Source organism: Hippocampus guttulatus, chromosome 3 (genome assembly GCF_054856545.1).
Source record: "Hippocampus guttulatus isolate MCC_2025c chromosome 3, RoL_Hgut_1.0, whole genome shotgun sequence".
NCBI lineage: Eukaryota > Metazoa > Chordata > Actinopteri > Syngnathiformes > Syngnathidae > Hippocampus > Hippocampus guttulatus.
The window spans coordinates 6,145,221-6,170,672 of NC_141263.1; the positions used below are offsets into that span (position 1 = coordinate 6,145,221).

Below are 25,452 nucleotides of genomic sequence, written 5' to 3' on the forward strand. Positions count from 1 at the left end.
TCGAAATATGTTGTTGTACAACCTTTTGAAGCAATAACTGCTATCAAACGATTTTGGTAACTTTAATGACACTTCTGCACCTCTCAGAAGTTATTTTGCCCCACTCGTCATGAGCAAACTGCTCCAGCTGACCCAGGTTTGAAGGTTGCTTTGTGCAGACAGCATATTTCAGCTCCTTCCGCAGATTTAGATCAGGGTTCATCGAAAGGCCGCGACGGAAAAGGCCAAGGTTTTGCTCTCAGCCATTCTTGGGTGTTTTTAGCTGTGTGCTTTTGGATCATTATCGTCTCTCGTGACCTGAGACTGAGATCAAGCCTTCCGATGCAGGACAGCACATATGTCTACCGCAGGGGTCCCCAACCACCGATATCGGGCCTCGGCCCGTTTGGGACCGGGCCGCACAGAGCTGAGCAAATTTGCTTCATCAGACGTGATGGAAATGTGAGCGACTCCAGCCAATCGGAGGCCCCATTCTAACCTTGGTTTGCTATCGTTGAAATAAACAGACACATCGATAAATGAAAGAAGAAGCAGTAAACACAAAGTAAGAGTAACAAATTGACTAAACGTACATCGAAACATGGAGCTGCTGGGCAGCCACGACTTCAGCAAATGAAGCTATTTTGACAAGCTTGAGAAGTTCTTCCCCTGGCGGTATCGCCAGGGCGACGAGGAGAAGGAAGCTGTTGTGCACGCTATGTCGTCAAAAACAAGGCAATACGAGAAACCTGTTGAATCATTTCAACAAGTAGCAAAAATGCAAGCGGAGTTTGATCAACCTGCCCACGTAAACATTAACAGTTTAATCGCTAATAACTAGCCAGCTGATGGAAGCAGCAATCTGTAAAATTGTGTTTTCTTGGACTAAAATAAAGACTAAAATGCTCGATTTAGAGTCGACTAAAACTTGACTAAATAAGAATGGGATGAAGATGACTAAATATGATGAAAAAATAATATCTCATGATCAAATAAAATAAGTAAAATGGTCCATCCATCCATTTTCCGAACCGCTTAATCCTCACTAGGGTTTCGGGGGTGCTGGAGCCTATCGCAGCTGTCTTCGGGCAGTAGGCGGGGGACACCCTGAACCGGTTGCCAGCCAGTCGCAGGGCACACACAGATGAATAACCATCCGCACTCACACGCACACCAAGGGACAATTTGGAGTGTTCCATTAACCTGCCACCCATGTTTTTCGAATGTGGGAGGAAACCGGAGTACCCGGAGAAAACCCACGCAGGCATGGGGAGAAGATGCAAGGCCGAAGCCGGAATCGAACCCTGCACCTCTGCATTGTGAGACCTACGCGCTAACCACAGGACCGTGGGACGTCCCTCAATAAAAGGGGAATGCATAATAATAAAAACTGGATACATTTGACTTGATTACAGTGATGTTCTTTTTATTTTCTGTCCGTGTGGTTTCTTGGCGCTGAAACGGACTTTTTCCATGTAACACCGGTCTCGGCTGGTACCAGTCATTCATCATATAAGTCAAGTTCAATGAACTGGCTGGCATCATTGAAACATCTCCTTTTCAAAGTAGTTCTGAACGTCTTGTAATTTTATCAACTTTCCTAGGCGGCTCAAGCAAGCGTCATGGGATGTTTCTTTTGACTACGTGAATACAGATGGAAAATAAAGCACTTCTTGTTCTGTTGTTGGTTGAAAAACATCACGAAGATATTCTTGTAACCCAAACATTTTTCATTGCTGTTGCTGAAAAAGGACGACTCCAATTTTGAGAGGGCTGAGTCAACAAAATTGTCATTTATTCAAATTCAGCCTATTCAAGTGATTTCAAAACATCCATGACCAGTCAAGAAATAAATAGAAACAGGTAGTATTTTTTACTTGCTTCCATTTCCCCGGAATGCTTGGAAATTCATGACTGCCACGAGTACATCTTCGCCATTGCAATCTTGCGCAGAGCAGATGATTCTTGTTTATCCCCCCTAATGACCGAATTGATCCAGGGCATAAATTTGGAAAGTTCCATGTAGACACCATACTTGCGCTGTCCACAGGACTTATCATAAGAGAGTATTCCCACTGCCACAACATCTCCACTTTGAGGATCTTTGACAGCCAGAGCACCCCCTGCATCACCCATACACACATTTTCTCCATACTTGGTTGGTCCTGTGCACAACATGTTTTCATCCACAGTTGGCATGTACTGACTATTCTCATATTCAGCTTTACAATCGGCGCGGGGCACGAAAGGGAGCACCAGGTGTTTGAGCGATTCAGCGAATGTCAAGTGAATGCCGTAGCCCCATCCAGTGATCACTCCTGAAGCTCCCGTGATGGCATGGTTGCTCTCCGGCAGAGGGATGGGGATCACCTTCGACCCCATAACCACGGGATGCTTCAGCTGGATCAATGCCAGATCATTGTCCCAGTCAGACTGGCTTTGGAAATTTGGGTGGAGAATAACCTGCACAAGAAAACGATACGGGTTCGCTGGTTAAAGGATGACCATCCGAGTCTGCTGTCTCCAAAACGGCGAACCTTGCCCGCCCATCCCTCTGATGAGCACCTTTCTAATCCGATCCAGCCTGATCATTCTTTGAGAAAAATTCAACATTTTGATTTCCTCCACCTCTGCTTGCTGCTGCCTCTTGAGCGTTACCGTCTCTAATCCTTACATCACAGCCAGCCTCATTGAGCTCTTCGGAACTTTCCCCTTCATTCTGGGAGAGACTTCGCCGTCACATAACTCGCCTGGCACATTCCTCCACTAATTCCAAACTGCTTCGATGCATTTTTTTTTTTACACCTCGCTACCAGACTCACCATTGTTCCACACTGTTGACCTTTAAGGCTTCTTTAATTCAACCCATGCAGGCAGCCCCCACAAATGTGTTGCAGTTTCACTCCAAGTCGAAGGGTGTCGTTAAGACTGGTATTGGCTAAGTCCATTTCTCAGGAATCTACTCTATAGCCACCTGTCCTTGATGCTTTCATACCTTCGCAGGTATCAGGACCAACGAGAGGTAAGATCTTAAACCCAAGCCTGAGCCCAACCCGACCCGACCCGAAATTCGAGAGAGAAGCCCGGCCCGGCCCGGCCCGGCCCGACCCGAAATTCGGGTCGTGCCTTAAAATGTCAATCGTTGCTTCGAATCGGGTCAGGTCGCGCTTCTCTCTCGCTGACTTTTTTAAAATAAATACTGTATATGTTTATAAAAATGAATAGTTTTGGCCACGAGAGACCGTGGTTCGCAAAAAAACAGAAGTCTCCTCATCACAACACGTACTGTACTAAACTCTTGCAATGACAATTCAGTCCTGTCTCTGTCTATTATCCACCCGTCATTGTTCTTCTTTGTCTCTCTGCTTCTCTCTCTTAAAGTGCCATGCTAGATTCTGCTGCTGTGGTTTACGGCCCAATTTTCAACCCGTCAAAATGACGGATGGCCTTCAATTTTTCCCATCAACTCTTAAAAAAAATCCGTCAATGATGGAAAATTGTCGGTTAATGTACACTCTGCAGAAACAGAAATATAAAAGATGTAAATGTTTATACAGTCTTGTTTAACTTAGATTTCATTCCAAAAGGCAGGCTTTAATTTGTTCTCATAAATCACCCCTCCTCCTCCTGAGTCCTCACAAATAAAATATGAAATTTCGGGTTCGCTTCGGGCTTGGGCCTGCAAATCAAGTCAATTGGTCGGGCTCGGGCCGGGTCGGGCTTTAATACTCGCGGCAGGGTCGGGTCGGGCTGGATTTTTTTGGCCCGATCTTACCTCTAGGACCAACCACCTTTACATTGTTCATCTTCTTAAGTGCCTTTGTAACTTTTCCCTTACTGATCATTGCTACTTCCTGGTCCACCATAATTGCCTTTTCTATTCTCTCCTCTCTCTCATTTTTCTCATTCATCATCTCTTAAAAGTATTCCTTCCATTGAAAGAGCACACCGGTGGCACCGCACAATTCTATTGCTAATATTAATCACCCTATTGTGAAGCAGGGTTTCCAAAAATTATGACACTCTCATTTGTCTCATCACATTATATCGAATCACTCTGACAATCTGCATCAATGTGGTCTGCTTCTCTCTATGTTATAAAGCAAAAATATGCAGCGGAGTGTAAACTGAATAGAAATACAAATACAAATTTGTACTACACCATTAAAAATTGAAATAGAGTTTGTCTTTTTTCAGTGGTGATGTAGAAATGTGTCTGTCGAGTATGCCCCAACTTTTTTGGCGAGCAAATTTAAGAGAGATAAATAAGAAAATAAAAAAGTACATGAAACCGCAGATACAAATGTACTTCCCTGAAGTAGTTTGTCTTTAACATCCATTGCACTAAATATTTTTGATGCTCACCCTCTCAACAGCAACCTCCTTGGACGGCGTGGCTTCTGATCGATGTGAAATTCCCAGATACACGTTGGGAATGATGGGATCATTTCTGTGAGTGCCCTGCCGCGTCTTATTGACAAACAGATTCCTGCCTGCTGTCAAAACCCAGTGGCTGGATATCAGCGCGCCGCCAGCATAGCCTCCGTCCAACAAACTGTCATTCAGGTAGACCATGGCTTGCCATGGGACATGAGGGGCCAGAGTGCCACCAATCATCCGTCTTGATCGCACGCTCAGAAACTTTGAAGCTGGAAAATAAGCAGTTTTTAAAAAGTACACTTTATTTATGCTTTTAACAGTCTTGACAAAGACAGACACGTCTGCGTCCGACTCGAGAGGCATTCAAAGACAGCCTCCGAAAAACGGAAATTAATGATTACTTCACTGACACTAAGAAAAGCGAAAAGAATGCACCAAAACAAAAAAAAAATCAAGCGAGGAAATTACAAAATAAATTCTATGGGGGCGTTTGTGAACACACAACAAAGGAATGAATAACATAAAGAATTCTGAGACAGTCCAGTCTCCTACATACATAGAGCATGTGTTTCCTTCATTGTAAATTTTATAGAAGGCTTCTATTTTTTTGCGGCTCCAGACATATTTGTTTTTTTGTTTTTTTTGTTCTATATGGCTCTTTCAACATTTTGGGTTGCCAACCCCTGCACTAACCAGGCGACCCCCCCCCCCACCCCACCCCTGCTACAACTAGTGAATGGTAAATGAAAAGCAAAGCACTAACAGCAAATGGAGAAAATGCTTGTAAATTGATTACAACGTGAGCACTTTAGAGTTACTCTTAACACGCATAATTATATTGCAACAGGTTCACCTTTAGCAACCTTGTAACAACTTTTTCTTGCTCTGGCCTCCTATTGGTGGCCTCCAAACCGCCTGGGCCTTTTCACACTATACTGCGCGCCACCGATCGATAGCGTGTATGTGCTGCAACGTTCAGCGGAGGCTGGGCAAGGGGTGGGTGCTTGGCACAAGGTCGACGCCATGAAAATCAGGTGTTTGTATTTCATTTGGTTGGGTCAACGTGTGTTTACCGAGAGCCGTCGACATGTGACTGCTACACAGACAGTCTGTGACTTGGGCTGCTACTGCGAGTGCAAATGGAAATCATTGCAATGTTTGTATGACTGTTGCTATAGCAATTTTTCATGACGATCTCTTCATCCGGCTTAATATTTTTGCCATCCTATTTTGTGGCTTAGTCATGTTGGTGTCCAAAGGATACATCCTCATCATTTTGTCAATGACTTGAACAGGACCTTTTGGAGAGCAAAAAAAATGTTCGTTTCAAGATTAAAGATGTGTCGATTTCGCATTGGCATATTTATTTATTTATTTGTTTTTTAATAAACGATAATGGATCTTACTGCTCGCATGACCTTACAATTCATTTTAAACCTAGAAACTGTTGACGTGGAGAGAACAGTATGAGTGTGTGTGTGTGTGTGTGTGTGTTACCTGACAACAACGGTTTTATCCTTTCCTCGGTGTGCGTCACATCGACCAAATAAATACACATAGAAGAGAGGAGCGCAGCCAGAGAAAACCTTCAAACAATCACATCGGGAACAAACATTCAATATCCCCTAAAGCTAAAACAAGAGAATCATTCAAGAGTTTAAAAATAAGTGTTGATTGCTACGAAACATCTTGATTCTTTTCATTAGCGGATTGGTCTCAATGGAAATCAGAAAGGGTGTTCAAGTGAATTGATATTCAGGTGGATGCATTTTAGCTTACCGCATTTTGTTGCAAATACTGTATTTTTCTATGTCGTCTGATGTCTACAGTCACTTGTTTTCATTTGTGTGACGAGGGGCACGGCTTTATAGCATGCAGATGCCACACACTCGGTCAACGTCAGCCATTTCTGGCACTCAACTATGACACTTTGATTCGCGACATCATAAGTAAATAGTTGCAAAATCGCAACTATTGCATCAGGAGACAGGCCGTCGTATGGCCTTTGGGGACAGAACATTTGACTTCAATCAATGACATTTCTATTTACACCGTATGTCCTCTTGCAACTATGATCTCAAACCATAACGGGAAACCATTTCACAAGTGAATGTTTTTTGTAGACATATTGTCCAAAGTCCCAACTTTTCAAGTTGATGAAATTCAAAGAAACAACAAATCATCAGCAACATCAAACTTATTGATACGGATTTATACTCGGTGTGCATCTCCCATAAAAAAAACATGGTTTGACGCATATCTTGACACACAGGTTGTGACACGATTCAAGGAGAGTACATTTTGAAATGTGATGATTTAATTTGGTTTGGTTGAATCCAAACCAATTTTCCGATTCAAATCATTTTTCATTGCACCCCAATGGATAGTTTTATGGACTGAAGGGTTAACATTTTCCAAATTGATGGAAAGGCTAAAGCATTGGAAAACAAAGGATCTGCTCATGATTCCCAACATACCGGGTCAGGCAAAATGATCTGACACATTTGAAGGTTAAATAAAAGGCAAATAAAATAAAGAAACAAAAGAGTGTTTTTATTTTCGAAAAGTACCGTACATAGAATGCCATTTTTTTTTTTCATTTAATGCCATTTTGCGTTGTTTCTTTATAATGCCATTGTTTTTCATTTCTTTTTCAGCTGCTGCAATGAATCGGACTCGTGAGAATCGCGCTTTCATTGTGGAAACGTTTATCAAAACAAACAAATCTCTAACTTCAAAACAACGATCGTTCCGTTTGCACTTCAATCTTGGTAGACATGATCCCGTACCAGCTCAAGACACGATCTTGTTAACTGCAGAGCTACTGGATTTGCATCGAAACGAAAATCTAATGGCCGACCTCGCACCGCCGGAACTCCACTTAATTTTTAAAACATCATGAAACAGAATGGCATGATATGTACTTTTCGAAAACGAAAGCACTTTTTTGTTTCTTTACTTTATTTGACTTTTATTTAAACTACAAATGTGTCAGATCATTTTGCCTGACCCTGTACAAGCTCATCTGTGAACCTCGCAGGTAACACAACGTTACGCTCTTCTGTATGGTTCAATCATCTTTTTTGATGAGCACATTCATTGCACTCGGAGTGGCGTTTTTGTTGTTGCATTTTTTTTTCCTTGAAGAGAATAGTTATAAATGTATTCCTAAAATTAAAAAAAAAAAAAATTTTTTAAATTGTACTCCCGACTTTTTTGTTGTTTAGTTTCTCCCTTTTCAATGTAAGGCACAAAATATATACATATGGTCACAAAATAATTGAGGACAGAGAAGCACTGATCTGGCTCTATGGATCCTATAGCTGCTGGTGGTGTTTAGGTCGCTCCTTCACACCAACTAGTGATGCTTACCTGGTTGCCAGGTTGGCAGGAAAGAAATAAAGACCCTCTTTTTTTTCTTTCTTTCAAGGTAATACTGTGAATATTCATCTACATTTGATCAGTTTGTTATTTTGCCATTTTGACGTGACAATTAGCCAAAGCGTCAACATTATCTTTGAGCACTCTGTCATAGAGAAAGTTGGGCAACATGTCCACTCTCTCGAGCAGTGTCATGCTATTATGTCATTTTGTTGGCACTCCATCATGAGCCAAAGTTACAAAGTTACACAACTTCGCCCAGAAATTCCAAATGAAGCCTGGTGGTATGACAACGTTGCACCTGTTAGCCACGTTAGCGTGTTGGCAGAGTATTCGTTCCTCTTGGGATACTTGTGACACCTCGTCATTCTTTAAATCAAATGTTGTTTCTGGAAATATTTGTCCATCTTTGCGACGCTACGTTTTAGCCACAGTTAATCACTGATGTTGATAGGGAGGCCAAATTAATGATTGAGAACATCTGCGTGGTAGACTCACTTGGAAATGTAAAACGTCCCGCTGTACTGTATATCATTCCTGGAGTGGCTCTTCTCCAATCAAATTGCTTGGTGAGATCCTCGCTTCTCAGTCCGTTAGGGTTGGCCAAAAGCTGATCAAAGCCAGATATCCATTCATCAATCCGCTTATCCTGCTCGGAGTGTAAGTAAACTTTCATTTTGCATCTTGTTTGGGTGTTTGAAGTGATTTTCCTAAAGTATTGACAACACATGCAGCATTTTCCTGGAGAAAGCGCTCTGCTTTACATGTGTCGACAGAAGTAACCCTGACCAGTTGCTGTTCCAGCCTGTCTTCCTGCACGATTGTGTGCCCGAGTTAACTAACATCTAAACAGAGCAAACATGTTCATTAAACTTGCTGTCTTTTCATGGGTTGCTTCTGGATATTTAACCGAACCAACTACACTCTGTCAACCTGATGGAAGACCCCCACCCTGTGAACATGTTTTCCAAAATATTTGTTATGAGATTTGGGCAGAATCGAAATCCTGGACACAAGCAAGGAGCAGCTGCGCACAGCGAGGAGGACGCCTCCTGAGAGAGTTTAATGATGCCATCAAAATGATTCTGAATGACTTCACCAGACAGAGAAACATCGGTAACCTCACCTGGTGGCTGGGGCAGAGAGATCGTGAGGACAACCTGGAAGCCCTGTTGGGTGACTACGGTACATTTTTGTTCTTTTGTCAGTCAATGAATTTTGCACAATAATTTCAACATCCATTCCTCCTTTTATTTCCTCCCTAAATGTGCAAAGGCAATCACGTTTCAGAAATGCGACAATGCCATCCTTTGTGTCTTTGTGATTCAGTCAAAACACACACAAAGGAAACTTAAGAGTATCAACATGATAGCGGTTCATTTCGGATACACAAGAATAAGACTAATGAATTTTAGGATGAGGATTGATAAAACTAAAAATAAATACATAACGTGATTACATTGTTAAATACTTAAAGTACAACCGAACTCAGTTTTGCTTAGGCTGCCTTTTTAAAAACATACGCTGTCGTGTATGCATGCTACCGTATTTTTTAAATTAGCGTACGTTTTACCATGCCTGCGTCATACAATGTGTCTTGTGTATGTGTCCAATACAGAAATAGCACCCGTAACTGACACTCTACGCCAGGGGTGTCAAACTCATTTCACATTGTGGGCCACATATGGCCTCGGTAGATGTCAAGTGGGCCGAACTGTTAAAATTATATCATACTTTGCTATAAATAACCAAAATAATATGTCTTTCCTTTGTTTTGGTCAAAAGAAGCACAAGAACATGAGGAAATGTTTCTTTTGTTTTGCAAACATTTTGTTTCTCTTCTTTCGACCCCCCTAAATTGCTGCTGTAGACTGTAAATTTCCCCAGTGTGGGACAAATAAAGGATATCTTATCTTATCTTAAAATGTTGAAATTTATTGAACATATCTTTTACAAAACATTTCATGAAGAACCTTAGATTTCCTTAGACAAATGTGCAATTGACTTTTATCATTCACATATATGCATTGCAACTGATCCCACTGGTTGTACAAAGGCACAAAACTTAAACAAGTATTGGTATTGAAAAATATAGTTTTGCACTTTAAGATTAAACAAGATTTAGAAAGAAAGGAATTTTTAAACCATTTACACATCTGCATATAAAATGTATATTTAATCCCTGCCAACACCTTACAAACTAAGGAGAGTGCTAAGTGTAAAGAATAAAGTATTCACATGTCCTTGATAGCGTCTGTTGTGTTGGGTCTGTCTCAGTGACAGACTGAGACTGCTGTTGTCTTCTTCTCTGATCAAAACAAAGCCCTAGCAGATACTCCGTGGATTGCACCTTATTAAAAATATTCATTCCATGTCTTTTATGCATTTTCTTACTTTTGAATTATCCTGCGGGCCTGGTCGAACCTTCTTGGGGGCCGGTTCCAGCCAGTGGGCCGTATGTTTGACACCCCTGCTCTACGCCTTTTAATGTGTCGTGAAAATACGGTCCATTGAACTCATTGAAAGATTTCTCTGTCCGAGCTCACAACTCGACAGACTAGTTGAGCAACTTTGAGAACTATATGAGTTTGTTGAGTCGTCTTCTCAAGCTCGAAAGGAGGCTCAATCGAGATGTGATTGCTCAGGAGACAAAGACGAGTCATGGGAGCGATACACCTTTGTCTCAGGCTGGCGTCTCTCAAAACTTGTTTTAGTATAGTAGATGAGTAAATGACCTGCCTGCTTGTGTACAGTACTTACAAAAATGTATGTGTGCATCTCTATGAACACATCCCACAGAAAATGTTGTTGCTTCCAAAGATGCGACCAGCTGCACGTACGTGAAGCAGAATCCGTTTCAGCCTGTTGTGTCATCCGACTGCAACCAGAAACGTGGCTTCCTCTGCACCCACAGTAGGTGTCACGAAACCTTGAGCAACTCCCCTTTGGATTCTGCATATAGATGTCACCTCCAAATCTCAACGTGTATTGTCTTTTTTTTTTTTAATCATCTGGAAAGGTTTGCAGTCATCACAAAACACACAGGTGAGCCACACATTTTGCTGACAATAGGAAGCCAAGTCAGAATTTTAATTATGTGGTGCTTTTGCTCGTGGTTACAGGAAAATTTTGCATCTGGATCACGTAAGTGAGGCTACTCCAAAAGTCAAGATTGAAAAGCAAAATTCAAACTGTTTATTTCTGTTGTGTGACACTGTCAACCACACCCTATTCTAGGGTTCAAAAGGAGTGAACACCCGATGGCTGCCCATATCTATAACATTGTAAACCTTCTTTTGGTATGCTCCCCCCCCCCCATTCAGTGAATTTGACGAAATATAAAGTTGTCTCGAGCACAATGGACTCACATTTATGGTTTATCTGCCAAAGGAAGCTGACAATGAACTCATGCGAATGGAAACGGAGGCAGGAGAGCCAACGGATGGAAGTAGGGTGGGTTACTCGATGCACTGTATGCTGTGATGAACAGATGGTGCTTGGCTCTTGGAAACCTTCTCCAAAAACAGTACTATAAATATTGTGTCATTACTGTCTACACATATTTCTATGATCGAATCACTACTCTGTATCAAATACAAAGTGAATTGGAAAAAACCTCTTCTGTCAGTAAGAACAATATTGCTATTCTCTCCTTGCTACCGCTAATGCTTCGGTAACATCGTACGCTCTCTTCTCACCCATTTCAGGATGGATTCATTCGCTATTTGTTGAAAGGCACTCAAAATCTGACACCTGAACTTGCCCTCGAAAACATTGACGTCATAAGTCACATCATTGGCTGCAGCATGAGCATCCTTGACATGTCCATGAACAAATGTGACATCCAGGCGAACCCTAACCCTACTGTAAGTTTACACAGAATACATAGAAGCTTTTGACAAAAAATGACAAAAAAGTCATATTAATTAACTACTGTTGCTCCTGCAAAATAGTCAGTAACGTATCCCTACGTCCCTGCAGTCCCTATTTGAGGATATATTTGAGATTTTCCGGACCATTTCAGTGCTACTGGGTTCAGCGACATCAGAAAGAATCGTCATCAAGCACTCAACGGGCTCCATCTATCTGAGCAGGTTGGTCCTGACTTTCGTCATGGAACTCAGATGAGTGAAACTTTAAAATTGTGATTTCCCCTTTTTCACTCAGTCACAACCCTGAAGACCTCAGCAATGTCATTCTGGGCTCAGTAGAAGATGGTGAGTTCATCATCATGCCCCCATATTCCGTTCTTCAAAGTCACATTGGCCGATACGAAAAAATCATTGCTCAGGTGTGTATGTGCGCCATAGGCCTGTTTATCCGTCTTTGTTGTCGTAAACGGCAATCTTTTAGCAGTTGTTTTGCTTGTCAGATGGCTACATTCTCGGTGAATCCCCATCCAACTGATGACAAGATCTCCGGAACTGTTTGCAGCCTTTTATTGAGTGATGGAGAGTCAGATGTTGAGTTGTCCAACCTCACAGAGATGATCGAGGTACAGCTGTGATAGTCCACAGCACCGGAGTACACATGCATCTTTCGATTAGCTTTCGAAAAGGAGTGAAAGGAAAGCGACAAAGCTGTGTGATTTATCAAATGAAATGATTTCATTTCATACTGTATGCTGTTTATTTTAATGTGAATTCAGTGTCAATTTCATCAATGAGTTTCCTGATAGAGCGAGCCATCTTCATACCAAACATCACATCAATTCCTATAAATTAACCAAATAAAGACATCAACTAGGTAGATCATTTGGATTTGGTGATTTTAAAGTAGCTCGCATGTTGTTAAAGTGTGGGCACTGCTGCTTTACAAGAAGCAACCGAGGTATCCTTGGTTTAAGCTAGCTGACAACAACAGCATCAGGGTATTCCGTGCTTTCTTGATTTATGTGTACTTTTAATTGAAAAAGTACTTAGGCCATGGCTGATGACGTTTCGGGAGATCACAAGGACAGACAAGCACGCTTATTGAGAAATGGCCAGAGCCTTCTTAGAGGTGCAGATTGGTGAATCTAAAATCTGGTTGGTAAAAAGAAGAAAGGAAAACTCTCAAAACCTGAATTTCCTGTTCTCTTCTTCTTCCAAATTGGCACAGTGTTGAACAATAGTATGCCTCCCCCCAGTGGCGGAAAGTGAATTTACATCTCAAAACAATAATAGAGGAATTGTGAAGTGAGTGTGCATATGTGTGGATGTGTTGTGTATTTATTGATTTGCTTTGTATTTTACTTTATGCTTAATTATGGATATTCATTTTTTTATACTAATTGTACTCATTAAGGTCATGGGTCAGCTAGAAACTTACCGACACTGACTTTTGAATGAAAGGAACACAACACCCTAGGATGGTCATGTTAAATTCTCTTTCGATTAAATGGATGGATGGATAAATCAAAAGTATGTGTGCTTCATATGTCAAAGAATCAAAGAATTTTACATAATCCAAAACAATACAACTGCTATGAAAACACATTCTCCTTGGCAGTGGTAATGGTACCAATTTGTTTCTTCACAGATATTTATGCCTCGCCCAATCGTTTCAACAGTGATTAACCAAACAGTCGTACTTGAAGAAAATGCAAAGGTACTGATGAGAGTCAACGTCTCAGACCCTACGATGTCCATTTGTGTCAGAGTGGAGCCCAGTGGGAACGTGTCCTTGATTCTTACACTGTCTGAAGGGTCACCTCCGAATTCCAGTTACTTTGCCAACATAACCATCCTAAACCAAATAGGTAACCATTACTTTGGACAATTTTTGATAAAGAATTCCAATTTGACAACCTTATTGGTTCTTTGGTTCAAAGCAAATGTGCATGTCGCAGTTGCTTGTTAAGCTGAATATTTCTCTAAAAAGAGCTGAGCCACTAATTCATTCTTTCTTTCATGCACTTTCATATTTTGTTTTTGTTTTTTTGTTTTTTGTCTCCCTTCTAACCAAAGGAGGCTACCAATGGATCCTAACTCCGGAGATGTTACGGCAGACTCCTGGGGTATGGTACATTAGCAGTGAACTCTTCAACTCCACGTGGGAGCCAGGCATTGCACTGAGCATCACCACTTTTATGACCAAGTGCATGCACTGGAGCATCGACCAACAAACATGGAGCACAGATGGCTGTCAGGTAAGTTTTATCAGGTAAATCCTTCCAAAATAAACATTCCCTACACTCTGCATACACAGATCCAATAAAGAGGGCTATTCAAATGATCAAATGTTTTTTTTTCTGGAGGCAGCTAAGCTCATTTTGTTTGAGTGTTTCTTGTTTTTTGCTGTGTTCCTTGGTCAGAAAGTTTGTTTTTCTTCAATATCACATGGCACATAGTTGTCATTTAGGTGGAGGTGGGGGGATGAGGGTCACAAGTCAGAATTTCACACAGCTGCTTAAAATTTCACACAATGTTGTTTTTACCTCCAGGTTGGGAAGCAAAGCACTCCCGGACAAACTCATTGTCTCTGCAACCACCTCACTCTTTTTGGGGGTTCCTTCTTTGTGATGCCTAACTATGTGGACTTAACACGCACGGCGGAGTTGTTTGGCAGTGTCTCTCAAAACTACGTGGTGCTCTCACTGCTTTGTGCTTTTTTTGGCCTCTACCTGGTCACTCTCTTGTGGGCGTGCTATGCTGACCGCAGATCACGCTCCAGAGTGAGTTCATTAAACACACGCGCACAAAAAAATCTGTTTTTGTTCGTCACTGAAGACAGTAAGCTCGTCAATTACTGTATTATAACCTGTCATGTCTCTTCGCTAACCACTTCTTTCCAACACATTTGTATGCTCATGGCAATAATCAAATGTCAGAGGAAGATGACTCTGCTGCAGGACAACCACCTGTGTGCGCAGTACAACTACTTGATCGGTGTCCAAACTGGACAGCGCAAGAATGCAGGGACGACTGCCAACGTAAGTCTTGACAAATGACACACAAAGAGGTGTGTCCTTCAATGAATGGTGAATGAAATTGGAATATACAGTTACATCTTTGGAAAGTGGCTTAAACCTTCTGATTTTGTCTTTGTACACCAACACAATGGATTAGAAATTAAACATTAAGAGTTTAGGTGAGCTAATTGACTATTGAAGACCTTCAAAAAAATCTGGAATTACTTTTGCATTTGGCTGAATGTGAGCAGAGAATATAAGGTAAGTTGGTTCACCTCAGAAAACACTTTTAGCTTGACTATTGTTAAAACCTGTCATCTTTCGTGGATGTTGAAATCTGATTTAATGATCATAGGTTGACAAAAATGATTACACGATATCTAGCAAACAAAAGGGCACAAAAGGAAAATGATCTTGTGCATTTGGTAGTTTCTCCAACAAACTAACTTTTACGGCAGCCGTTTCAAAATCAACACTTTCCCAGTGACACCAAAATACTCTGATATATCTTATATTATCCATCCATCCATCCATTTTCTGATCCGCTTTATCCTCACAAGGGTCGCGGGGGTGGTGGAGCCTATCCTAGCTGTCTTTGGGCAGTAGAAGGGGGACACCCCGAACCAGTTGCCAGCCAATCGCAGGGCACACACAGACAAACAACCGTCCGCGCTCTCACTCACACCGAGGGACAATTTAGAGTGTTCAATCTGCCTGCCATGCATGTTTTTTGGAATGTGGGAGGAAACCGGAGTACCCGGAGAAAGCCCACACGGGCCCGGGGAAAACATGCAAACTCCACACAGGGAGGCCGGAGCTGGAATTGAACCTCTGCACTGTGAGGTCGACAGGCTAACCACTGGCCCACCGGGCCGCCCATCTTGTAATATACAGGGTGTTCCAAAAATCTTGGGCACATTTTGGCATTGAATATCTCGGAAACTATTAAGGATATTAAAACGCATCTGGTAAATTCAGAAATCTTGTAATCTCAATTTTTACATGAAATGTTCAAAGATGTTCAATGTGGGCACCATTGGTCACGCAACACACATCTTGCCAAACGCGTCCCAGCATTGCATTGTCAATGGTTGCAACAGCTTCTGTTATTCGTGCCTTCAACTTAAAGCATAAGCAGCCATCCATTATGAATTTACCATGCCACCTCACTATGGACTTCCTCTCTGGTGGCTCCTTTTCGAATTTTCTGCGAAATGCACGTTGAACAACAGTCCATGATTCAGTTTTTGCAAATTCAAGCACACAACACGCCTTTTCTGGTTGAGTGAACGCCATTAATGGGTCTGAAAAGAAATTTAAAAAATCAATAGCCTTACGAAAAACTTAATGTAATTAGCTTTAAAGTGGCACACCTTTTATCTTACTACCATTCACAGTTAAGGAGATATGGGGACGTCAAATGTGCCCAAAACCTTTGCAACATCCTGTAACATATAAAAACGAATAATAACTTGATGGTTGTGAAACATCGTCGACATTGTAGGGTCAAGCATGCTAAGTTTCTGAAGATGAATTGTCTCTTTCTAGGTTACAGTGACAATGATTGGCTCAGAGGGACAAAGTGATGCACACCATCTCGCGGATCCTGACAAGCCTGTGTTTGAGAGGGGAGCTGTCGACATGTTTCTGTTGGCCACACCCTTCCCACTGGGCCAAGTGCGAAACATTAGGCTGCAGCACGACAACTCTGGAGGTCACCCATCATGGTACGTAAGAAATCCAGAGCCCAATTTTAGTACCCAGCGCAAGTCTGGCGCATTTGTGCATATGGGAGGACTTTTCTTTCTTTTGGTATTTTCACAGACGAGCGCAATTAGATAGGGGTGTTTTCGCCATTGAGGGCGTAAACACAGAGGACTTGCTTCCCAGCCAATGGAAGTGGCTGCTCTCATTGCCTTTAAACTCAGCGCAGAAGCAGCACACGGTCCATATGGCAGAAGCAGAAATTTAAATCATGAAAATAAAAGAGGATGAGCAGGCTACAGTAGTGCAGACAGAGAGCGCCAGAGTGGGCAAGTGTTGCAACAGCGGTAAAGGAGAGGGTGCTAAACCCTTTCACCAGTAAAGGTGTTGAAACTCCAATATCCCCCACAGGTGTGATGCCCATGGCTGTAGCATAGGGCGCTTGCTAACTCTTCAGAGTTTACTGGATAAATAAAATCAATGGTGGGCTATGCATTTGGTATCTGGGCCTTCAGTGAGAAGGCACTTATCTTAGTTCACATATAATGTAATAATTGACATTGCAATTATAGAAACCATCAATACTGTACAAAAACACAACAGCGTGCAACCACTGTAACATGACAAACAGAAGATTCTTAGAAAATCCATCACACTCACCACTGCGGATTAATAAATGCATTCATGTGCGCACACGATCTAATAAAGCAAATCTTTTAAAGAATTTAGGATGTGAATGTTGGTCAGTGCTTCTGTTTGTTGTTGAGGCCAGCAGAGAAGGCATTGCTGGCCCTGACGCCTCACCACTGGATGGCATATACACACTGATGAGTGGTTTAATGAATTGCTCTCGTATTCAGGTATATAAACAAGGTGACCATACAGGATCTCCAAACTCAACATGTTTGGCACTTCTTTTGTGACTGTTGGATAAGCAGTGACCATGGCGATGGTATGACGAAGAAAATGTTCAATGCTGCAAAGAGCAATGAGGTTTCCTGCTTCAGGTAAGGCATGCTATGCTGTCTTGAAAGCAGGTGAACACGTCAGGCAAAACTCTGAGTCATGACATACTTTGCCTCTTTATTATCAGGAATATTTTCCAGAGCCGAACATCGACAGGTTTTAGGGATGAACATATTTGGATGTCCATTGTGGATCCGCCATGGCGGAGCCCTTTCACTCGGGTTCAGAGGGTTTCTTGCTGTATGAGCCTGCTCCTGTGCACCATGGCCATCAATATTGCCTTTTGGAACGTTCCAGAGAATGAGGATTCTCCAGTCGTCTTCTCCATTGGTAGATCAGTTTTTGAATCATTACTGTGCTTGGATTATGCCCATTTGTTCCGCATTTGAGTGCCAATGGTTCATAATATAGAATAGAGCCATCTGTATTTATCATGCATACACACGTACATGAAATATGACCTTTACATTTGGCCCGCGACAGTGGTGGGCACATTTGGGATGAAAACTAAATCATGCTCTGGCAATTTATTTGTGGTGCTGATATTGTCAAGCATCGGAGTAATCTGATTGTGTGTAAACTCCTTCTGGGTTAAATGTAAAGCTTACTCATTAAAACTGTTCCGGCGCAGCTGTTTTGCTGGATCTCCGAGTAAAAGAGTCAGTCCTGTGGTTGTGATTGGCTCTTCCCCTAACTCAGCTCGGATAAACTCAACTCAACTTTGACCTCAAGCTTTTGCCTCATGTCAATTTTAAAGCACAATTGATTTATGATGAGCTAAAAAGGAGATTTTTAGAAAATATCTACACCCCCCCCCCCCCACACCCCCACCCCCGCTGATCAAAATGCCAGGTTTCTGTGATTAAAAAAATTAAACTTGAAACCATGAAACAGTAAATCATTTAAAGCTTTGTCCATCAGTAATGTGACCTCTAAGTTGTACAGCTAAAATATCTTACAGAAGAAAGTCTAAATAAACAACTGAGATCGTGTTGCACACATGTGCTCCTCCTCTTAGAACTAGGAATGTGGCTGCGATCAAATTTAACCAATCACAATCCAGATGACAGCAATCCCTATATATTTTTATATTTACTTTATTTCTGGGTTGTGAGCTAGGGTGTAAAGGCAACAGTCTTTTTTTTTTCAAAGAAAATAAATACTTCAAATCACACAAATGCATGTAGGAAAAGATACGGTCAGATGAAAACAATGTCGAAGTCCATCCTTCCATCCATTTTCATCACCGCTTCTCCTGAACGGGGTAGCAGGAGAATATCCTAGCTGAGTTTGGGCAGAAGGCAAACTACACCCTGAATTGGTTGCCAGTCAGTCACAGGGCATACGTAGAGACACACGACCATTCACAACCACACCGTCACTGAAGTGGATCCCACGCTGCCTGCACACAAGTCATGCAAGTGAATGTGATTGCTTGACGCTGAACACAGCCACATCTCAAATTATAAGAAGGTGTACACGTGTGTGGCCACAAATCAATTATTCCTTAATCTCGAAAATATTTCTTTTTTTTTTCCAATTGAGTTAAACATGTTAAGAGTTCACAATGATGAAAAAATGGTTTGGAAAGCATTTGTCAATGTCTCATTTTTGAGTTCACAGAAAGCAGTTGAGCACAGGTGTAGACTTTTAACATCCATTCTCCCATGCTGTTAAGAGATGTACAGTAGTGCAGGCTGATATCACGCAAGACAAACCACAGCTAAAGTGGAGCATATCACCAGCAGAAAGCGCAAGGGATGACTGACCAGAGTGAAACTGAAAGTGACACGTGATTGGGCTGAACATTGGCGCTTATATAACAGGTGGTCTGTATGTAAAAAAAAAAATGATGCCATCACTAAAATTCACTCCCATGAAAAAAGCCGAATTTGGAGATGATTACTTCATTGACATAGCAGACTATATCTTGAAACGGGAAGCACTGGAACCATTTTAATGACATTAATGCACGTTTGTGTTGATATGCTGAGGTGAGAGGAAAGCATAAATATGACAAGATCGATCATAAACCTCAGTGTACTGGTTGTGCTGAAGTGTAGGCTTTTTAAAAATAATAATAATATTCATAGACGTTTCCATATGCATTTAAGTCATGTTCCTCCTTCATTTGTGTTCATTGCAGAAATATAAGTCAAATGTTTATTTGCAGCCTATCCCAGCTGATTTGGGTGAGAGGCGGGCTCTACACCCTGGACTGGTTAACAACCAAATAGGCAGTTTGTATGTTTGGTTAATTGAAGACTCAAAATTGCCAATAGTTGTGAATGTGAGGATGAATGGTTGTTTGCATGCAGTAAATCGTTGGCCACATATAATTGCCCGAATCACTTTTGGACCAAATTTTGGTAACTGCATAACTTTACACGTCTTTCCACTGCTGCATCATTGTTCCTTTCTTACGATTTCCTTTCCCAATAAAACACAATCTGTCAAAGTCATCTCCTTGACATCGGCAGTTTTGAGTCCACAAACAAAGTGCGCAATAAACGAGTAAGATAGTGATGAGTACTTTTGTGCTTGTTAAGACCCTCAAAATTGGTGTGTTCTTTTTCGCAAACAGCGGGTTCTCACAGCAATTCCATTTTACAAAAAAAAAAATCATCAACATTCTTTCTAGCAAATAAGAGGTAGATCCGGTTAACCCGCTAGAAGAGAAACCATCAAAGATCAAAACATGTATTTCCTTTAGCCAGTAGATGGTGCTACCACGACAATTAAAAATAAGTTTGTTAACGTTTTTTCAGGCCTTGACTATCATCAAATGTGTGACATTTTGAGATGATAGGATCACTGGGTCAAATTACAGCAGATGTTAATGGTCGGACATTCAGCGACGCTAAAGTTTTGTAAGGCTCGATTGGCAGGCAGCCATTAGCCTCCCTCAGCTAACATTCTAACACAGAGGTGGGCAAACTACGGCCCGCGGGCCGGATCCGGCCCGTTGGTCCTTTTAATCCGGCCCGCCGAAGGTCGGTCCACAATTAAGGTTCGATGTGAATGATTGCATTCATTTCAATTGGACTTGTAATGACAGGCATTTCACCGCCAGGTGGTGCATTGACTTGAAGTTGCAGAACACAGAGGGGGGGGGGGGGGGGGGGGATCTTTTCGACCACCTAGGACCTCTGTATCGCTCTACTTCTACTGGTCTGATCACAACCCATCTGCAGAAATGCACAGGCTAAAATAGGTCATCAACAACACTGTCGTCATTTTAAAAAAGTATATTAATACAGTACTTTCATGCTTTTGTTCTGTTGATGTTTGATATGGACTGTCAACAAATGCAGTTTATTTTTTTTAATGTACCATAGCTCGTGCTGACCTGGCCCTTCTGTCAAATTTTAAAAGTCAATGCGGCCCCCGAGCCAAAAAGTTTGCCCACCCCTGTTCTAACACCACTGCAGCGGCCAGCTCAGCCATGATCCTGAACACGATATGGATGCGTGGTTTCAATAGAAGTGAGTTGTGACGGATGACTATGGGGAAACTGCGGGGTCGATGGCACCCCTTGAATTACTTAACTCACTGGCACATCAATTCTACAATATCCTGTCAATGATCCCTGCCCAGGTTCACTGCGAATTACGTGGCAGGACATCATGGTGGGCGTCGAGAGTGGTCTTCTCATGTTCCCAATCAACATTCTCATTATCACCATATTCCGAAGCATCAAACCACACATTCTTTCAAAGTCTCCAAAAAATAGCTCAGAGGACAAAGTGAGACCCCAGTTGGTTACCGTAACAACCATTCTAAAGGTGGGTTTAAAAATAGGTACGCTTTGTTTTATGTTACATGACTTCATTACTGACCTTGTAAAATCACTCTGCCAGTCCTGCTGTGAAAAAGGAGCCCTGTATATCCGTTACTCTCAACTGGGTCATGTGTTGTCGTTGTTTTAGTCAGCCGAATATGCATTGATGTTCTCTAATGTTGCTATTTGCTGTTACTCCTTCCCAGGAAACCGAGGAGGTCCTTTCTCTGCTGAGCAGAAGTCTACGGAACAAAATGGCACAGATATACAGATTGGAGTCCATCCCTGATCTCTTTGCAGCCTTAAACAGAGTGCATGAATTAATCCATCTAATGCAAGGTGCTCCAATTTTCATGCAAAAAAACAAGAGACATACGGAGAGATACTATAAAATTCTTCTTCGGGTCTTTGTCCATCAAGGGGAAACTGAGAGCGACCTGCATTGGGTCTACTGCAGCAAGTTTGTCCTCGCCGCTCTTTGCCGCGTGCGTTTGTGTCTAGAAACGTTGGATGGAAAGAACTTCCCCAGTCCACAGGATTACGCACAAGCACTGGACATCACCAATCTGCTGGTTCGCAAGGCCGATATGGTTTTCAGCAGTCACTTAGCCTGCTGGTAGGCTCTTTGCCCGTCACACTCACACAAATACAAGCATGTTCCATTTAGAGTACTGGGTCCATTTGGTGAGAACATGTTGTACTTTTGTTTCCTTGTCTGTGGCCCAGCCCACCTCCCGTGAAAAAGAAGAGTGAGTCATCCGGCTGCTGGTTGCCTTGGTGGTGTGTGTTCATCGGCTGGTTCCTGTTAATTTCCCTCAGCGGCGTGTCCACTTTTTTCACCTTGCTCTATGGTTTTTACTATGGCAAGGCAAAGTCCATCAAGTGGATCATGTCTCTGGGCCTCTCTCTCTTCCAGAGCATTGTCATATTACAGCCTCTCAAGGTGGGTCTGGATGAAAGCTGTCCAAACTCAAACATAGTCATCCCTAGTATGGGTACTTATTCAAAAGTATTCTCTTCATGCAGTATGTAGTGCCCCACACTTAAGATTGCAGGGCCTCACGCTGATTGTTAGTAATTGTAGTTGGTCCATATTAAATGTTTGCATCAATATTTTGTTTTGTTAAAGCCTTATTCCAAATTTGATTGATTTCATTTTCCATCCATCCATTTTATGATCCGCTTATCCTCACAAGATTGCAGGGCATGCTGAAGCAAATCCCAGCTGTCATCGGGCAGTAGGTGGGGAACACCCTGAACTGGTTGCCAGTCAATCGCAGGACACAAAGAGATGAACAACCATCTGCGCTGACACTCACACCTCAGGACAATTTAGAATGGTCCATTCACCTTTGGTGCATGTTTTTGGAATGTGGGAGGAAACCGAAGTACCCGGAGAAAACCCACGCAGGCCCAGGGGGAACATGCAAACTCCACACAGGAAGGCCTTAGCCGGAATTGAACCCTGCACTTCGGTACTGTGAAGCCAACACGCTAACTAGTCACCCACCGGGCCCTGAGACAGCTTGGTTAGGCTCCACCCCCCCCCCCCCCCACTAACCTTGTGAGGATAAAGCAGATCGGAAAATGGATGGATGGATGAATGTTTGCCAACGTGCCAAACATTACAAGCAAAGAATTCTCATCCTTTGCCATGCAAAGAATTGGAAAAAAATGACACTAGATCACAGATTCAATCAGAAGATGGAGCAGTCAACAACTTGCATGTTTTTACTCTGCAGCTGATCCGCACCACAGCGAATATGCAATGAAAAAAAAAATTTAAACCCCAAGGTTTTTTTTAGAAAAATGTTTGCACCATCTCCTTCTGCGACATGAATTTTTTAAAAATTGCATAAACAGTGCCCCCTTTCCCTCCTCATAGGCCTAACCATCAACTGTAAGGCCCTCCCCACTCAGCCATAACCGAGATCCTCAACTCATTTTTCAGCATTGGCAAACAGATATGAGACATGAAGGCGGCATATTGCCAAATGTGCTTCAACAAAGTCTTGAGCAAAGGCTGCGACTTACGCACATGTAATTTCATAGTTTTTTTAAAGACATTTGTAAACAAAAAAATATTAGATTAGTTGTACAATTTTGAGGGGAATTCTTTTCATTATTAAGTGGCATGACAAAATGCAAATAATAAAGATTTGTTGTAAAAACTAGAAAAGTTTATTACAACAAATCTTTTCTGAGGTGGCCATTTGCCAAATGCATATGCAAATGAGCCTTTTCAAAATTTGCCCCACTTTGACATTTGTTTGTTTGTTTATTGAACATAAAACATATATACAGTAATAATTTGACAGAAAATAAGGTAGATTAAAAAAAAGTAAATAGAAATCACAGTGAAAGCCTCAAAATTGGCTGAATTTTCTCGAGACTGAAAAAAAGTCCAGTTTAAAGTGAGCTGTTATTTTTGGGGTATTACCTATATGTAAAATCATTTTTGCTGTTGTTACTGCTATTCTGTCCGTTCATTTCTCCTACTGCTGTCTCCTCGTCTGTCTGTCTATCTGACTGACTCACTGATCTACTGCAGCTGTTGTCGTGCCATAAATGCTTCAAATGTCAAGACATATTTTACGGTTCTTGGGTGAGGAGGATTTGTTGTCTTAATTTTTAAAGGTGATTGGAGTCGCTGTCTTTTTCGCCCTGTTGCTTAAACCTGTAGCAGTGGAGGAAATTGAAGAAATTGAACAAGTGCTGTCAGGTAAGGGGTCAAAATGATGTCATATAATGCTCTTTGAGCCCTTGTTGCCTGTGATGACAATAGGCTTTGACCTTCATTCGAGTTTTCCAATCAGCAGCCTGCGGGTTCCAAATTAGTCACACTTTGAGTGATTGTTTAAAAAACATACTGAGGGAATTCAAAGAAGTCAGCAGAAATGACGCCGTCATTGAGGACAGAAAGGTGAGCTTATTTGAACCTTGGCTCAGGTCTGATGGTGTGAAGGTTGCATATTCTCCCCAAAAAGTGTATTTCCAGGATTATAAACACCCATTTGAGCTCACACTCATACCTAGGGACAATTTAAGGGTGTTTCATTTATCTACGGTGCATGTTTTTGGACTGTGGGAGGAAAACCAGAGTACCCAGAGAAAACCCACAGAGGTACGAGGAGAACATGCAAACTCCACACAGGAAGGCTGGAGCTGGAATCTAACCCTGGGCCTCTGCACTGTTAGGCCGGCGTGCTAACCAGTCGAGCACCGTGCCGCCCTGAAAACTTTTTAACAATACAACAGGAATGCTGAAAAAAAATCCAACTGAAAATGCATCTTATGTTCCTAAAACTATCGTTTAAACGAAAATAATGTCCTTTGTTTTTGTCAATATAATACATTTCAGCGTTCATTTTCGAGATATTTCAGTCTGAAAGACATCCGCACAGAAGGAACGTCAAACAGTCGTTGGAAAATTGCAGTTGACGACTTAATGATATTGTTTTTTTCTTTGTCTTTCACTGGACAAACTGAAACGAGGACTAAAACAAAATTACAATGAAGCAATTTTGGGGGGGGTAAAATAAAAACCAATAAAAAATGAACAAACCTGCTCTACAAACTTAAAACTGTGAAGACAAGCTGTTTTGATAATGAATTTGAAAAACAAGCCCTAACGTAACAAAAATATATCCAAAACTATTAGAACCCTAACAGGTACAGAAATTAGGCACGGTTAAAGTGCCACAAGACTCATGGTGCATCTTTTTCCATTTTCCAGAACAACAAGACAAATGCAGGCGTTATTCCAGGGGCGAACGCTGAGGATGCAGTCTCCCTTGCGCCGTCTTTTCCCGAGTCACTCCTTTGACTCCATTGAAATTTAAAAATATATTTAAAAAATTCCGATTCTATTCTGGTATTTGCTCCTTCAACCTCCCAACTACCTGGCAGTGGTGATTTTAATGATCTATATCAAATGATTGCTGTTATTTTTAAGTTATTTGCACTTTCTTTGAAGGTTTTATGTCATGAAGGTGACTGACTAAAATTAATCTGTCCCTTCAAAACCCTTTAAACTTTAAATTCCCTATCAGCATAATTGTTGACGATTCACGACATTTCTGTTCGAATCTATACTTACAGGTAATAACCATTAAGTTCCTACTTGTGCAGTGTGAAGATGGCTGGAACGTGTAAAATTGTTAACAACCTGTACTGTATTTTTATGAGCTCTAAATGTAAATTATGATTTTGTGCAAGAGCATTGTTTGCAGCTGCTTCGATGTTGTTCCAAAGAGTTGACAAACTATCATCAACCTGGTTTCAAAGTGTGGAATTGAATAAACAGCTCTCATTTCAAACAATGTGTGACATTTAATGCAGTGAATTTTGTTTTTGTTCCACATTGAGT

The 25,452-nt window shown here is 41.7% G+C and overlaps 2 protein-coding genes across 14 annotated transcripts; one reads left to right on the forward strand and one right to left on the reverse strand.

The window, feature by feature from the left end:
- Positions 1 to 1,753: 1,753 nt before the first annotated feature.
- Positions 1,754 to 6,271, reverse strand: hp (haptoglobin). Its single transcript, XM_086106931.1, has 4 exons — positions 6,139 to 6,271; positions 5,857 to 5,945; positions 4,345 to 4,628; positions 1,754 to 2,442 (listed from the first exon to the last, which is right to left on the reverse strand). The coding sequence occupies exons 1-4, from the start codon at positions 6,141 to 6,143 to the stop codon at positions 1,888 to 1,890; spliced, it is 933 nt and encodes a 310-aa protein (XP_085963057.1). The 5' UTR covers positions 6,144 to 6,271; the 3' UTR covers positions 1,754 to 1,887.
- Positions 6,272 to 8,024: 1,753 nt separating this feature from the next.
- On the forward strand, positions 8,025 to 25,399 carry pkd1l3 (polycystic kidney disease 1-like 3). Of its 13 annotated transcripts, none has more exons than XM_086106368.1 (25): positions 8,025 to 8,925; positions 10,540 to 10,653; positions 10,760 to 10,785; positions 10,863 to 10,884; positions 10,978 to 11,039; positions 11,131 to 11,193; positions 11,448 to 11,606; positions 11,722 to 11,834; positions 11,908 to 12,031; positions 12,113 to 12,235; positions 13,261 to 13,480; positions 13,689 to 13,870; positions 14,165 to 14,395; positions 14,552 to 14,653; positions 16,181 to 16,359; positions 17,197 to 17,343; positions 17,430 to 17,632; positions 20,641 to 20,787; positions 20,900 to 21,087; positions 21,290 to 21,422; positions 21,504 to 21,699; positions 21,810 to 22,026; positions 23,721 to 23,805; positions 23,903 to 24,006; positions 24,820 to 25,399. In XM_086106368.1, exons 1-25 carry the CDS (start codon positions 8,601 to 8,603, stop codon positions 24,907 to 24,909), a joined length of 3,555 nt encoding a protein of 1,184 aa, XP_085962494.1. In that variant the 5' UTR covers positions 8,025 to 8,600; the 3' UTR covers positions 24,910 to 25,399. The 13 variants fall into 13 exon arrangements, 12 of the variants coding, with proteins under 12 accessions (XP_085962494.1, XP_085962495.1, XP_085962501.1 ...); XM_086106369.1 differs by having other exon boundaries at positions 8,025 to 8,400; positions 8,727 to 8,925; positions 23,903 to 25,399; XM_086106375.1 differs by having other exon boundaries at positions 8,025 to 8,400; positions 8,843 to 8,925; positions 23,903 to 25,399.
- Positions 25,400 to 25,452: the final 53 nt, after the last annotated feature.